Raw genomic sequence first — 14673 nt, 5'->3', positions numbered from 1 at the left:
CCTCTTCGTAAGAATTAATGAGTATGTACACGTTACACGAAGGAGCAAATGCTAAGACGCATAATCTCCTTCATGTTTTTCCTTCGTGTTTCGTGCCCGCGCAGGTACCCGTGATTTACAGTCTCGAGTCTTCCCGTGCTCGCTTTAAATCGCGGCCCTGGCGTTCGCCAAGAATTACGCAGCGGACCAGAATCGCGCATTTTCATTTTCTCGCTGCGTGGCGGTGTGAAATACGTTCTCTGGTGCATGCTCCATTTGCTCCACTTTCCACTCGCGTTTTCGCGATATGTCGCGGAAAAGCACGAGTGAAATCCAGCGAGCCAGAGATACGATAAAAATATATTCGTGCATTTAATCTCGAGTATAATTATACGAGATGATGATTGCGCAATGCGTTTACCATTCGTTTATGATGTTCAAGACGATTACGCAACGTAAAATCATTAATTAATCGCGCCTATCGCGCATACACACTGCGCAGGCGAGGTATATAGAGAAGGAGCAGCTGAGAAAACAATAGACGTGAAAAAAAATCGGATTTTCCGTCCATCCCGAACTGCCTCGCGGCATGTAAAACAGTTAAAAAACAATTATATTACGTTTGAACGAAGTTTTAATCGCGAAATACTTCGAGTCATGTCTTTGGTGTAAGTGCTCGCTAAAGTCAATTACAAATTACCATTTCGCCTCACCGTTTTTCTTTCTCTTTATTTTTTTCTGTTATTTTGAACGTACCTTACCTCATCTATGTCAGCTCGTGTTAAAACAACCGCGTGATAAATAAAAATTAGATATTTCAATTCGCGCGCGAATCGATATAACGATTTACGAGAGAATAGGTAACAGGTGGGCGACAACGGGGGTACCGCCGCGGACAATATCTCGCGACGTCGGTCGGTCGGGCCGATGCAAAAACGTATGGCACTCAAGGTTGGAATCGTTGTTATTGCTACGCGGCACGCCACGATCATCGATCGACCATTTCCCGCCAAGGTGAAACGCGTTACCTGATCTGAGTCTATCAGGAGGTATCTGGACCTGTCTCTTTTTCCTGGACGTCACGAAGCGCAGTTTAAGGATCGGGCTTCTCTCTTCTAGAACGTCCGTTGACATTATCGCACTTTCTTGCACCGGCGAACTCGTTCTCACGTCCGCGCGGTCCTGATTCCTCTCCTTCGATTTTTTCGACCGTTGAGGCGATCGGCACAGCGCCGATATGTTTACGATCTTTCTTGATAAATTACTCAGAAAGCAACCGCCTTCCTGCTCCTTGGCCATCATTTGCTCTACGTAATTCTGCGCCAATTCGACGTTACGGCTGTATAGATCGTCGAACGTGTCATTTTCGAACACCTCGCCGTCCCCAATAAAGCTCGGCTTGCCGGACGAGGTCGCCGAGTGATCGGCTATGCGAGTCGATTTCGCATTCATAGGATTACGAGCTCCCTTTGTCGTCGGTTCTGCGAAACCGACGATCGCGTTCTCTCGGCACGGGCGGTCGCTTTGTTTCGTCTCTCGCGGCGGAAGCTGATCGATCGAACTGTCGGACGTCACCTTCGACGACGAACCGTCGTTGTCCGAGTCGACGTTGTTCGACTCCATGGTCGAGTAATCGGATGTCAACTCGTCCTTCGTCTTGTCCTTCGCCGAGATTTCGTCGCGGTCGACAATCCGCGGTTTCTCCGCATCCATCCTCGTGTATTTCGTGGGCGAAAATCGCGCTGGCGGATCTTCACGGATGTCTTCTCTTCTCTCAGGGATGCTTTCCAGGTTCGTCAGGGTCGTGTCCGCCTTCGTAGGCGTCGCAGACGCGCGTGGAGATCCCGGCGAGGACAAGTTGAGCATGTCTATTTGCCTGACCAACGATTCGTCGCACGGTGACGTTCTCGACGTGCTCTCGTTGGCCAACATCGTTTTCAGCACGGCCGTGCAGAACGGAGAATCCCTCGGAGAACGATGGTCCATCTGTCTCCACTGTAGGAACCTCTTGGATCCGGATGACGGCGTGAAGTAGCACGACTTTTCAGCTTCCTTCTGAACAATGTCGCTACATTCACTCGGCGTCAGGCACGTGTTCAGCAACGAATCGCTCGCGGTAGTGAAAGACGCGTTCTCAGGAGACGAATATGGTATACGAATATCCTGCTCTTCGTCGGACATGTTGAACACTGAGCGAAAGCTCTTGTCAGGCGCGTATCGCGTTGGTAGAAATCGATTCTCGAACGAAAAGCTGAGCTTGCTGGCCATTCGCGTTGCGACATTGAAATCGCAGAAATCCACCTAATTGGACAGCATAATCGATACAATCGATATGCCCGCTTGTGCCAGGAGATGGCGACATATCCTGAAGCGCCCGAAACGCGCCTCGACACAAAACGCGACTGTCTTTCTTGTCAGTTATCTTGATATTGAACGCGAAAATCCGTCGAGCAAGGTTCATATATATTCTTTCGAAAAAAGATTATTGATAGGTAACTTGTGTTGGATTTTCGCGTCTGTTGTAGTTTAACTGCGTCAAATTTGCGCGGTAGTATAGAAACGCGGAGTACGAATAGATTCCACTGCGAAAGTACTACTTGATTTAGAGAGAACTAAAGATTATTGTCTCCTTAATGCGTCCTTATCGCTCGGTGGCTCGGTACCGACTTAGCAAAGAGCGTCGTTGCCATAGCCCATAAAAACGCCGCGACATTAGCAAACAACAGAATGCTAACATAAATAAAGTCACAAGCAACGAAAATTCAAAACGGATATGAATTATAACGTTGTGTAAGTGGGAATATTAAGCAAAGGTTTAAAATTATTTCACTAATTTCATTAAGCTTTTCCTTATTTCAGTTATGTGTTTTAGAATCAATAAACAAAATATATAAAATGTTAATAGAATATCGGTTATAAAATTCCAATAATTAAAACGCTCCCAAGCATTTTAACTATTTATAATAGATGTTAATGTCGAATATGCATGATAAATAAATGGAATTCTAACATCAAATAATAGATATTAATTTACGAATCATAGATAGAAAACAAGAATCTTAAAATGTTAATATGATTTAATATATATATTAAGATATCTCTTCAAACATCATTTTTGGAAGGAAAAAAAAAAAAAAAAAAAAAAAAAAAAAAAAAAAAAAAAGTTATTAGAATATAAAGAAAATTCGTAAATTTAATATTATCAATTTATTACTGTAAAACACCTTCTATACATTTGCCTAAAAATCTGGCCTTTAATTGTGCAATTATTAGATTTAATAAAATTTGATATAATATATCGCGTTATATGATAAGAAACTTTACATTATTTCAAACTGAACAATTAATATGCCAACATGCAGCGCTCTAATATCAAATGATCTGATTGATTAAAAGTAATTGATTCATTATTATAATAATTATGTATCAAACACACATTTTTCAAAATTAAAAATTAAATTCACAAAAGAAAATGAGAGATAACGACGTCCGCTATTGCCAATTTTCGTGATTTTCGCTGATTCATTATTCCTCGTTTCACGTGTATCAATGACAAATCTCCGCTTACTCTTCATCGGATCCCATAAATTCACTAAAAGCGCTATCTTTGGAATCCCTTCGTGATTCTTCAGATAAAGTAGCCCTTCGATTCCTATTGGAGACCATCAGTAAGAAGTGCACCTCGGACACGTAGATCTTATCCTATACATATTTATTATTTTGTCATTTGCTTCCTTTTTCGATTATAATTAACGACGGTATCTTTTTTTACCTCGTAACGTGAAGAATCCACGATTGGCTCGCCATCCGGATCGGCGATTTCTTGCCAACCCGACATAGATTCTTGCCCGATCTGACACAACGAGGGCTCGATCTCTTTCATCGTCCTCGATTGCGGATCTTCGCGATCCTCCGCGCTGCCTCTTTTATAAGCACTGACAAACGGTTTCGGACTTGAGAAGCATATATCCAAATGTTCTTTAGCCATGACAGGAACTGCGAAATTCTCGTTACCGTCGCAACAATAACCGGGCGATGAAATGCAATTCATCGGCAAGCCGCTGGACGAGTCCTGAGAGGTTATCAAGCTCGGCATGTTCATCATTCGCACAATCTTGTCGATCGCGGGACTTACGTTATTGCGATATTTCGGCAGTGTATAATCCATTTTTGAAACGCACGACGAAGTGGACGTTTGCGAGTCGTTATCCTGCGGCTGTTCATTCTCGTTCTCCTCATTCTCGTTCTCCTCATTCTCCGATTCACATTCGAGTATGTCATTGCTCGAATTCTCGTACATGAATACCGCCTCCGAAGCTGTCAGTGCCGCACAAGACGACGAGTTGGATTCCAAAAAACGATTAGCCGGACGATGATAGTCATCCATTGCGAACGAAAAATTGTACGATGAAAATATTTTTCAAAAATCTCAAGATTTGATCAACGTAATCCTGGGTCAAATACCACATTTTTATTAATCATGTTGATCGAATGTATTATATGGAGACGGTAAGTATTGTAATATCTGTTTGCCTCACCTTAAATCGTAGACGAACCAACCTGAACGTTAAAAGTTTCCAAATTTACTCTTCGTTTTATAAGACTTGAATACTACATAAATGTCCTTATGCGGTATTTATAGTTACAGCAGTATTGTTAAAGGGCAAAGATGTCGTGTACTAACTAAATAAAGAAGATATACCAGATTTACCTATTGCCATCTGGTTTGACCTACCGTTCTCGAAAATGATCGCGATTGGTCGATTCCCTAACTGTTTATTACTTAAATTCTTTCGTACGTTTTCGGTCTCGCTGTTTCATTAGACCGGAGACACATAAAAAAATTGAAGCAATAAACGGGACAACTAAAAAAATTCTCAAGAAATATAAAGATTAAATCGAGAAAAATGCTCGGCTGTAATTGGACGAATTGCTTACTTTGTTTAAATTTTCTTAGGGTAAACTCGGGTAAAAGATGGCTATACAGGAAAGATGGCCAACTTATGTTCTTTCAACCTAGCTCCCCATGAAACATCGAATGAATATGGGTTGGCCATCTTACCCGAGTTTACCCTATGTATTTCGTGCTCTTAAAATAAGACAACTGACATCTTCGCGTTTGATACGAAAAATGGCATCGCAATAATGTTAATATAAAATAAGAAACGCATAAGGAAAGACATAAGATGGATGAAAATAAATTATACAACATGATTAAATTGCCGTATGAATCATACTGGATTATATATATTAAAATAAAGCAATACATGCTTTCACAAGATGTAATAAAAATAATTTGCCCTTTGTAACCGGTCTTTTAAAGTAGTAAGGAGTTAGTTAAAATAACAAAGATTCGGCCTCGGTGAAACGCATACTCCCTCGTCTTCGCCAACCGAAGGTTGGCAGCAGTCGGGAGAAAAAACCTACGATTATTTCACAACTTGGAGACTTTGCAACCAGACATTCATCAGAATACAATCTAAAAATTGATCAAAAGATCTAAGAATCGCCAAGCATTGAATAGAGGAGTTCGATTATTCAATCCAATTCCTTTATTTGAATGTCTATTTTCCATAACATCTCGATCCTTTGATCTACTCTCGGTATTCGTTCGTGAATGAAAAGCTCAGTTCTTTCTCGCTATAAACACACTCGTCATACAGTCCTCGTTGTGTGCACCCAGCGAAAACTGATGGCACGATAGAAAATAAAATTCTTGCGAGCGCAATCCATCTCGGAAGCAGCTAAGTTCCATTTACTTCCTCAATATTGATGAACCGCCTGTATTTGAATAACTGATTCACCGGTGTTATTGTGTGATGCTTCCAGTTTTAAAGTCCACCGTAACGTTAAAGATAATTTATTCTCTCGATATAGTATTCACCGTATCAAATAATAATTTTTTTTTTATTGTCTACTGTAAACGTGTTTGTCACTGAATTTAGAATTTTCTACAACTGGAGAGGTCTTTTTTTGTAAGATCGTCTCGAAGAATAAAGAGAGTAATTGCGTTTCAAAAGCTTATCTATTCAGATAGGATGCAAAGCGTGTTCCTTAACTCGTCTTAACGTTTCACCGCAAAGTTTATCGGCTGCACGCGGTTGCGCGATTCCAGCGGGATGTAAGCGGATGCGGAACTGCACCGAGGAAGAAGTATAAGTACATTGCGAGATTGGAGGACAAAGCAAGAAACTCTACACCGTAAAGCGGTAACCACTTTTTCGAGACCTTTGATCTCCCCCACGGTATCGGCGGCATTACGCTCGAAATTAAGCGGAAGAGCGATATATTCCTCGCGGTTCGAACACAACAACTAATTTGAATATTCAATCTAGGGAAAAGCTCGGGTAACCGATAGTTCCGAAAGTCGATACCTGGTAACTCGGTCGCCGCGAAAACTGTGGGGAAACGTTCAATCAAGTCTTATACCAATGTATATACGTATCTACGTATAACGGACGATGCTTTTACGTCGCGTATCTGCGGGAGGATAGCGATCAACGTGGGCGAGACGTATGGACGTACGGCCGCAAGGATATTAATTACGTGCCCTAAATTACTCGAGTTCTCCCTCCCAAATAATGTCGCCGCGAACTGCTTTAATATCGTATAACAACGCGCTCCATAGTACTAGTCTTGATACTGGATATTAAAGTGAGAACATAATCGACTTCAGTGCATTGTTTCACATATGCGCGACTATATCTGTGCCACGTGGTCGAAGAAAGTCTCTCACCTAAAAGTTGCTGCGTTCATCATTGCTATTTAAGCAAATTGCTCGACAATCTTTAATCCCATATGTTTCGTACGACGATATTACAATCAATATCATCATGTAAAAGAAGCTTTTCATTATTATTTAGCTTTTCGTTACTCGTATTCTCGAAGACGGCAATAATTCTTTCCTCGTTTCACTGCAAAATAACAATAAGGCCACAATGTAAAAATCAAAACATCGCATTTGCACGTTATTTACCATCGTTTTCTCAGAAATGAGAGAAATATTCGATTGCTTACTTCTTTTCGATAAATCATCGTGCTGAATATATTTTTAATGTCGATTAGCCTCACCAAAGATGTAATAATTTTCACGATTCGAGAGAGAGAGCGAGTCAGGTGTGATTGCCTTGTGCCATGTCTGACACAGAGTGATAGAGAAGAAGGGAAACTGCGTCTCTCACGCAAACAAAACAGGAAACGGCGAAACGGTTATGTTTATTTGCGCGAATATTTCGAATGTACCGTGAACGATATATTACTTACGGCTGAGTAATTACATTCGATGTTATTGTCGTAATTATAAACTCGACTGTTGTATGACAACTATAAGCCTCTAACAAGCAATTTGCCGTCAATGCAAAATGGTATAAAATGATAGCGTCGACCATTTGCGCAAACATTCGGAGCGAAATGAAAATATGAAAGCTTTCTGCCATTTTGTAAATTAACGGAGAATTACTACGCTCGAGGAGAGAACTTCCAATTAATGACTGTTTTGCATATAACGTTCCTATCCAAACCGCCAAGTATTTCGATATATTAAAAAAAAATATCGCGAATAACGGGCAATTGATACACATTCGTGCGTTTAAATTTTTAATTGAACGCAAAATTGGAGGAGGAAATTACTAGAGCACCTTGTTTTCTCTCGTCAGATCGAAACGCAGCGCGCAAACAGTTTACGTAGAATTTCCGCAAAGTGGAATACCAAAGCTCGTTTGATGAGAACGAGTGTTGAGCGTAACCCGTCGACCGATGACGCGACGATCGCGTAATCCTTTCAGAATCTCATTAGGTCGTGAACAACGCACGATTAGCCCGATGTTTATTGTCATTCCGCGTTACATCGAAAATGACTGCAATAATTCTTGCGCATCTAAATTATTGATAAAAAAATCCGCTTTAGAAAAGAAATATTCTTCCTCTCCAAAGTGAATATCTATTAAATGAAAAAATAAGCAAGATCTCTCGCAGGCACGAAGTTCCTTGCTCTACTTCCGAAGAACGGCTGCGCAACTTTTTTACGGTTTTGCAACTTTGATCGCAAAGATATGTGAAAAGTATACTTCGTATCTCTAGTTTTGAAGAATAAAAGCAATTAAAAAAATTTGACAAATTATAAAAGCAATTAGATTATAGGTAGTGTAGAGTTCATAAAGATTGAGCGGAAGAGTCTTCGCATTAAGGCCTGATTCACGCGCAAGCTGTAATTATTAGATTCCCATGAGTTGGATGCAAACGAGGAATCTACCAATTACAGCAAGCAATCTTCGCAGATTGAAATCTACCAATCACGAGACGATAGATACTCCCCGCGCGACGTTTCCGATGACAATGTGAGAACTGTTCGCCCTGAATTTTCCATACACTATCGGCCCTGTCGCCCGCGTGATTGGCAATTTGATTTTGTCCAGAATAGCGCCTAATGTAAACACGGTGAAGAGTCCTTTCTACGTTCCGTGTTTACGCCACGGATACGTACGTCATTTGGTTATATTTGAGGCGCAAACTTCAATCCGATAACGTCGAACAGTATTCAAATATCGCTGATAATAATTGCTTCGTTATGTTTGATTTACAATGATAAAAATTGACACATTCGAACATATCACAGAATTCGGTATTCTTAATAATTGTGGGTAAAAAAAAGTTTTTTTCTTTCTTTTTCACAACTCGTCGTTTACGAAGATCCCTTTATTATAATAATCGATAGCGGCTTGTTAAATAACCGAGAATGCCAAAACCAGTTCCGCGACCTACTTGGGATATAACTCGATAAACTTACATTCGGGCACCGAATATTAAATGATCGAAGACATCATAGGTACTATTACGAGCGCGAATGTCTAACTCTTTCTTCTAATATCAGATCGGATTTAATTTGATTGACGAACCTCATCGGTATTTTCTTTTTTTTTTTTTCGAAAAAAAAATTAGATTAAGAAATTTACAATATCATGATTATATCTCCATTCTATTGGAAAATTCAGGATGGAAATATCATCAAACTTGAAAGTAATATCAAAAACGCATTTGCGTAAAGGAGCGTAAGTCATTAATAATCTCCGAGCTCCGACAATCCTGTCAATTTTTCCCCCTTGTTAATAAACTTGGTGTAATCTCATTTCTATTATTACAAATCCGATCACGAGAAAAGACGAAACGAGAAAAGGAGTCTATAGATGCGCGGCGATCAATGTCGAACCGGAATCGATGTGGTTGTAAAGCCAACCTTTTAGAATCCGCGACACGATAATTGACAGCGGATGCGACAGCTGCCATTTCCAGGCATACGTCGAAAGGAAAGTAGCGGGCTGACGGTGACTCGATGGACGTGAATGGATAAGCGGCCATTCGCGAACCGACACGAAGACAGCGAAGCGGAGGGAAAAAAAAATTACCGCGAGTGCGAGAAAAATGTGCACATACGTAAATATATATGTGTTTATATAAAATGCAGCCGTTAAAAAATGCTGATTTAAATGAATGCAAAGTACAAAGTATAAATAATGATTTTGACGAGTTGACTTGAAAACTACACGGTACGTCTGGATAGAAAATCGAAAAAATAATAAAAAAAATAAGGCGAATAGGAAGAGTGAAAGAGGGCACTTTGTCGAAGCAAAGCAACACGTACCTTAATACCGCTTGGCAATCGAGACTTCGTGTAGACTCGATGGTCAATAAGCCAGAGGGACGATAGCGCCGCATCGTTTCTTCTTTGGAAAGAAAGTGACACAAGGGAAAGCGGAAATGAAATAGTAAATGAGAAGTAGAGACGCGATAAATTAAGACAGAGGGAATATATAGGTCGCCGAGGTGACATAACTGGCTGCGCAGCGTGTAAAAGCGAAGTCACAACTCTTGATGCTCTTTTAAAACAAGAGCTTCTTTGCAGTTGCATGAAACACGGAACATTTACGATTTATAAATAACTTTTGACATTTGTAGTCGCCGGTAATCACAATTTATCGCAATCTCTCCGAGCATTATATCTACGAAAGAATATTTAATTTGTCCGGACAATTGCCGGCTGAGAAGTACTGGAACTGTTACTCACAAAGTAAATTTCCTCTAAATAGAAGCGCGAAAATGGAGCGCGATACAGTTAATTTGTATATCATAAGCTGCGTATTCTTCTCGTTTCTTTGAGATCTTAGTGATAGTTAATCGTCGATGAACGAACAATACGTTTTTGTCATTAGAATAAGTGCCAGATTACCGAGGAAGGCTTCAAAAGCCGCAAAAATTAACCAAGTTCACGAGGCCACGTTTCTGGCCAAATACACGGGAGGAAGGGAAGAAGAGCAGATACCGACGGTCGCTTTAGCGGCCGTAATGCAGCGGCGCCTGGAGGGCCATGGATTTGAGGTGGAGTGGCGCGGCGCTGAAAAGCGAAGAAAGCGACGTGGCGAGGAAGAACGTGCGCGGGGGTGGTGTATAACGAGAAAGGCAAAGAAAGACGAGGCAGTAGCGATGACGACGGTAGGTGGGATACGCAAGTAAGAGGAAAAGAGAGAAGATATATATGGGGTCAGAGGATGGACCGGACGGAATATTGATCCGCGTACCTCACGATAGCTGCCTATGCTGCGCTATGCTTTGCCATGTAGCCTATCCCTCTCCCTCCCTCCTATTTTCTCTCTCTCACACTCTCTCTTCCTCTCCCTCCCTCCCTTTTCTCTCACTCTCTGTCTCTCTCTGTCTCACACTTCTCATCTTGCTCGCTCTACGACAAAACGGATATACGATGGCGAGCACTGGATAGAGTTTACCTTCGCTACTGCCGCGGGGACTCCACAGTTTTAAGCGGCGCACCTGCGCCCGTGAGCCATTGACAAGAAACAGACAGACGCAGACGGACTCGGCGGAAATGTATCGCGAGATGTTAGACACTTCGCCCGCTGGCTAGACGTTCCTGGTTCAGCCAATTTACTTGTCCCGATCCTAATTCTCTTCCTTCCTTTGTTTTTCTACAAGCTCGCGAATTCCTATTCCGAATAGGAAGTTTCGACGTCCGTATCTTCTTACTGTTGAATCGATGCAAATTCTGAAATTTGCTGGAACGAGCTGGATAATTTACCCTCGGATACCACAGTAGCAAAAGCCTGCCGAGCTGGATGGTTGCCAGTATATATGGCGTAAAACGGAAACGAGAGCATTACCAGATAATGGTAATGGATCAGGTAACGTTACACAGGCCAAGGGCAAGATTGGCTATGGGCGTCAGGTGGACTCGCTACTGCTCTTAGGTCTCATAAATGATTCCAAGCTTTAAATTATGCCTTCTTACCCTTCTACGCATTCCCATGTATAAATTGTTGCATAAACGTAAATAAGTTGTTATGTAAATGTAAGTAGGCGACGCGCGCTGCTTTAAAAGAGATAAACTCGGAAAGAAGAAAAAAGTAACACGTGCACAATCGCATCTGGGCATAAATTATTCGTCGCGTACCAAGATGTCGTCATGTCGGTAAAACGAAAGCTTGTGGCGCGCGCCTGCAGGCAGACAGGTCAGAGTACTAATTGTAAGTACGGCGCGCTTCCATGTACTTGTGTTGACACATAATTATCTGTACGCGTCGGATACACGTGCCTTCCACCGCCGTCGCCACGTTGACACGTTTTACTCGGGCGTGGAACGTCCATCAAGACGCTGCGCGATACGCGGCCGATCGAAACAACGTTTACCTCAAGCCGGTTCTACAATACGTCGCAAACGATGGCAACTGCTAGTTGAAAAATGTTAATTCTGATTGCCGATTACCACAGTTACTGTCGCCAAAAAAGTTAAAAGTTCGCCAACTTTCTTTTGACAACCGCAATTGACAAGCGCGACGTGGAAATAACACTTTTCAACTAGCAGTTGCTATCGTTTATAACGTATTGTAGAACCGGCTTAACTTATCAGCGCGAAAACGCTTTAACGCATCGCGGCGGACAACTTTTACGAGCGAATCTCTGTTTGAATGTCGCAACGCTGTGTCGAGTCTCATTTTATTCCAAAATTTTGCTGCAGTTAAAAAAAATGTCCTTTCTTTTAAATCACGCTTTTTGGAATTTTTTATTCACTTTCCGAAGAACTCCGTTAAGAACGTTAGCAAATAAGCCCATCGCGTTTATCCTCTTTACTAGTGGTGCAAAAACAAGGTGAAGATAAATAAGTCAAGCCAGATGGGAAGTTTGTTCTTCGAAGCGTTTTAGAATTAATCCGCAGTGCTTCATGTTCTGCTTTTATGAGGAAAAGTTACGAAATGCAAACGAAAACGCAAAATGGAATATATAATACATATAAGCACATTTTCCTTCGTAATTTTTATCGATCGATCGTTGCGGTTGAACAATTAACGAATACATCTCAAATGATTACCTATTTCTTCAAATCGAGTCATCGATCAGGTTGAATAAATTCTAAATCATGAATGAGAGAAAAAGAGAGCGAGAAAGGGAGGGAGAAGAACGATAAGAGGGAGCGAGAACGTATCGATTACGTTGCTCCGCAACTGCTACGGAGCTTCGCTCCTGCAGGAGAGAAACGCCGCATTCATCTCCACGTGACTATAACCGCACGGCGTTATGCGCGACTATCAGCCGCATCGTTGGCGGTCAATGCCGTAAGCGGAACGGCGTAGGATTCGATCAAGGCGGCTGGCGAGATGCAGCCGCACGGCCGGTTAACGCTTTATTTGCATAACCGCAATGTTACTAAGCCCCGAATAATCTTCGGCGATCCCCGTGTCAGCCGCGTGTCGACGTCACCGATTTTCGCATAATAAACCGCGTGGATAAACGCGATTATTTAATCGCGTCGAGCTGACGAGTTCCTCCAAACAATCCAATTACGACGTTTTTTTTCCCCCCACACGCATTTTCACGAGGGATAAAGACGTCAGCTTGAGAGAGACCATGTTTTAGCACAGATTTTTCGCCGAGGTAAGAGGATAAAAGTGGATGTGAAAGATAGTTATTTCGTTCTAGGGCAAAAGCCTGGATCTCGCGCTTTATTCGCGGAGTAATGCGAGATCTATTTTGCGACATGCGCTCGCAAAAAAATGTTCTCGTGCGCGTCGAAAAATTTGAAACTGCAAGATCACAGAACGAACACCGAGCAGCATTCTTTTTTGCGCGCACGTGTGCCTTTACGTAATAACGCCGATCCCGCTGCGTAAGTTGCTAGATAATCGTATTGTCGCTGTCAAACGTGAGCGAACGACGCGGAGTTCTTCGATGTACTTGTCATGAAAGAAGCACGTGAAAGAAGTCAGCTGATTCTCAAATATAGTCGTACAACTCGGTAATCAATTACACTTAGTTGGAGATCCTTGAGAGCTATGCGGTGTTCGCTCCGATAATCTTTCTCCTTTAGCGAGCTAAAAATATCAACACATACATTACGGTATTACTTTTTTATGCGACACGTTATAACTTCACCTAGAGTGCGAAATGCAGTAAAGGTCATGTAAATCAAACGGCGCCGACGTTAACGAGTACAAACGACGAAACATTCGTGCGACGACGAAGATCGCGATGTAAACAGGGAGCTCGCAGCATCGTTTGCCTTGCAAACTAACGCATACGCGACTGATGCTCCATTCTCACCATGAATTATTCGAATAATCACAGATGATAATGTATGTGGACAAGAGACGAGAGAAACGCATTCTGCCGAAAATTTAACTCGATTAGCCTAGCGTTTCGTTCAATGGAATGCTCGAGCGGACATTTTGTGCTCTTTCCAAAAGATACGTAAATAACATCTGTTGAGTTTCACGTTGCAAGTTTTACGGGGGAGCGTGCGCGGAATAATCTTGTACCGCCACTGGCAATAATCGGATCACAAAGATGGAAATGCGCGTCAGCGTTGCTGGAGGAATAGCCCAATTTGATGCGCATTCACGATTGGACGATATATCCGAAAGCCCACTTAATTAATTAACTCGTTACCAGGCACCGGTTTTGGAATTAAACCTGCGAGCGGCAATCCCGTCTAATGTCGCCGTTCTCAATATGTGAAAGCACGCGATAAAAATTAATTAACCCTTCGCCCGTAAACTGGGTCATAAATGGCACAAGCCGAAATTCAAGATAGAATACCGCCGAAATGAAAAGGGGGGGGGGCTTGCCGTCCCTCGTAAAAAAAGTAGGTAGTGAGGAGAACTCATGCCCAAAGTTTCGTTGGAATTCGCCAGTGTGTGCTTGACCAGCAGCGAGTCAAAGTGCGTCCAGTGCCACTATTGACCCAGTTTACGGACAGTGCCAGACTTTCGTGCAAGTAAGTAAAATTAATTTAACGTCATTTTCATATTACTACAGTTATTTTTAACTTATATAAGTGATATTTTTTTATGATTGTGTATATTATATATACCTATAACCTCAAAATTTGAGTGGATGAAAACACGTGTAAAAAGAAATTACATGTACTTTCAGGGTACAATGGATGATCAAGCGACAAATATCAGATATTATTTACGAGAAAGACGATTTTATATGATTTTTTAATAAAATAATGTAAAAATTATGTTAAAAGTCTTATTTCTCCTTAACCCGAAAAAGGCCATTTTCAATCCTCAGAATAATTATACTTCTTAAAAATGACCCATATACAGAATTTTTTTCTTGAAAGTACACATATTTAACTATAAAACCTCATTGGAATTTTTTATTTTGATTTAAAACTCAATGAGATATGAT

At 41.5% G+C, this 14673-nt stretch overlaps 2 protein-coding genes and 1 long non-coding RNA gene across 16 annotated transcripts in view; 1 reads left to right on the top strand and 2 right to left on the bottom strand.

The window, feature by feature from the left end:
- Window positions 1–14673, bottom strand: part of LOC112468722 (serine/threonine-protein phosphatase 2B catalytic subunit 2-like) — a 112235-nt gene that overhangs the window by 73729 nt on the left and 23833 nt on the right. For 11 of the 13 annotated variants that reach the window (XM_025038039.1, XM_025038056.1, XM_025038075.1 and 8 more), the window contains exon 1: window positions 1008–2262. The exons of 1 other annotated variant lie outside the window; for it this stretch is intronic. In XM_025038039.1, the coding sequence (XP_024893807.1) occupies window positions 1008–2247 (1240 nt within the window). In that variant the 5' untranslated portion in view covers window positions 2248–2262. Of the gene's footprint in view, window positions 1–1007; window positions 2337–14673 lie in introns of those variants that run through there. One more of the 13 variants, XM_025038123.1, reaches the window with a different exon arrangement.
- LOC112468784 lies at window positions 3263–4216 on the bottom strand. Of its 2 annotated transcripts, XM_025038142.1 has the most exons (3): window positions 4115–4216; window positions 3752–4051; window positions 3263–3681 (listed from the first exon to the last, which is right to left on the bottom strand). In XM_025038142.1, the coding sequence occupies exons 1-3, from the start codon at window positions 4145–4147 to the stop codon at window positions 3544–3546; spliced, it is 471 nt and encodes a 156-aa protein (XP_024893910.1). In that variant the 5' UTR covers window positions 4148–4216; the 3' UTR covers window positions 3263–3543. The 2 variants fall into 2 exon arrangements, with proteins under 2 accessions (XP_024893910.1, XP_024893902.1); XM_025038134.1 differs by having other exon boundaries at window positions 3752–4216.
- On the top strand, window positions 14013–14500 carry LOC112468793. The gene is made up of 2 exons (XR_003042436.1): window positions 14013–14251; window positions 14410–14500. It is a non-coding gene; the product is annotated as an uncharacterized LOC112468793 (long non-coding RNA).

The sequence above is a fragment of the Temnothorax curvispinosus genome, unplaced genomic scaffold, assembly GCF_003070985.1.
Source record: "Temnothorax curvispinosus isolate PA1 unplaced genomic scaffold, ASM307098v1 QBEX01000258.1, whole genome shotgun sequence".
NCBI classification, from domain to species: Eukaryota; Metazoa; Arthropoda; class Insecta; order Hymenoptera; family Formicidae; genus Temnothorax; species Temnothorax curvispinosus.
This window is presented reverse-complemented; position numbering and strand designations above follow the sequence as displayed.

What these genes read in the sequence shown, in the direction of transcription:
- LOC112468784 (XM_025038134.1), bottom strand. Translation starts at nt 4,147, where the DNA reads ATGGATTATACACTGCCGAAATATCGCAATAACGTAAGTCCCGCGATC. An exon ending in TGGATTCTTCACGTTACGAG is followed by an intron (nt 3,682 to 3,751) that starts GTAAAAAAAGAT and finishes AAATATGTATAG; the next exon opens with GATAAGATCTACGTGTCCGA.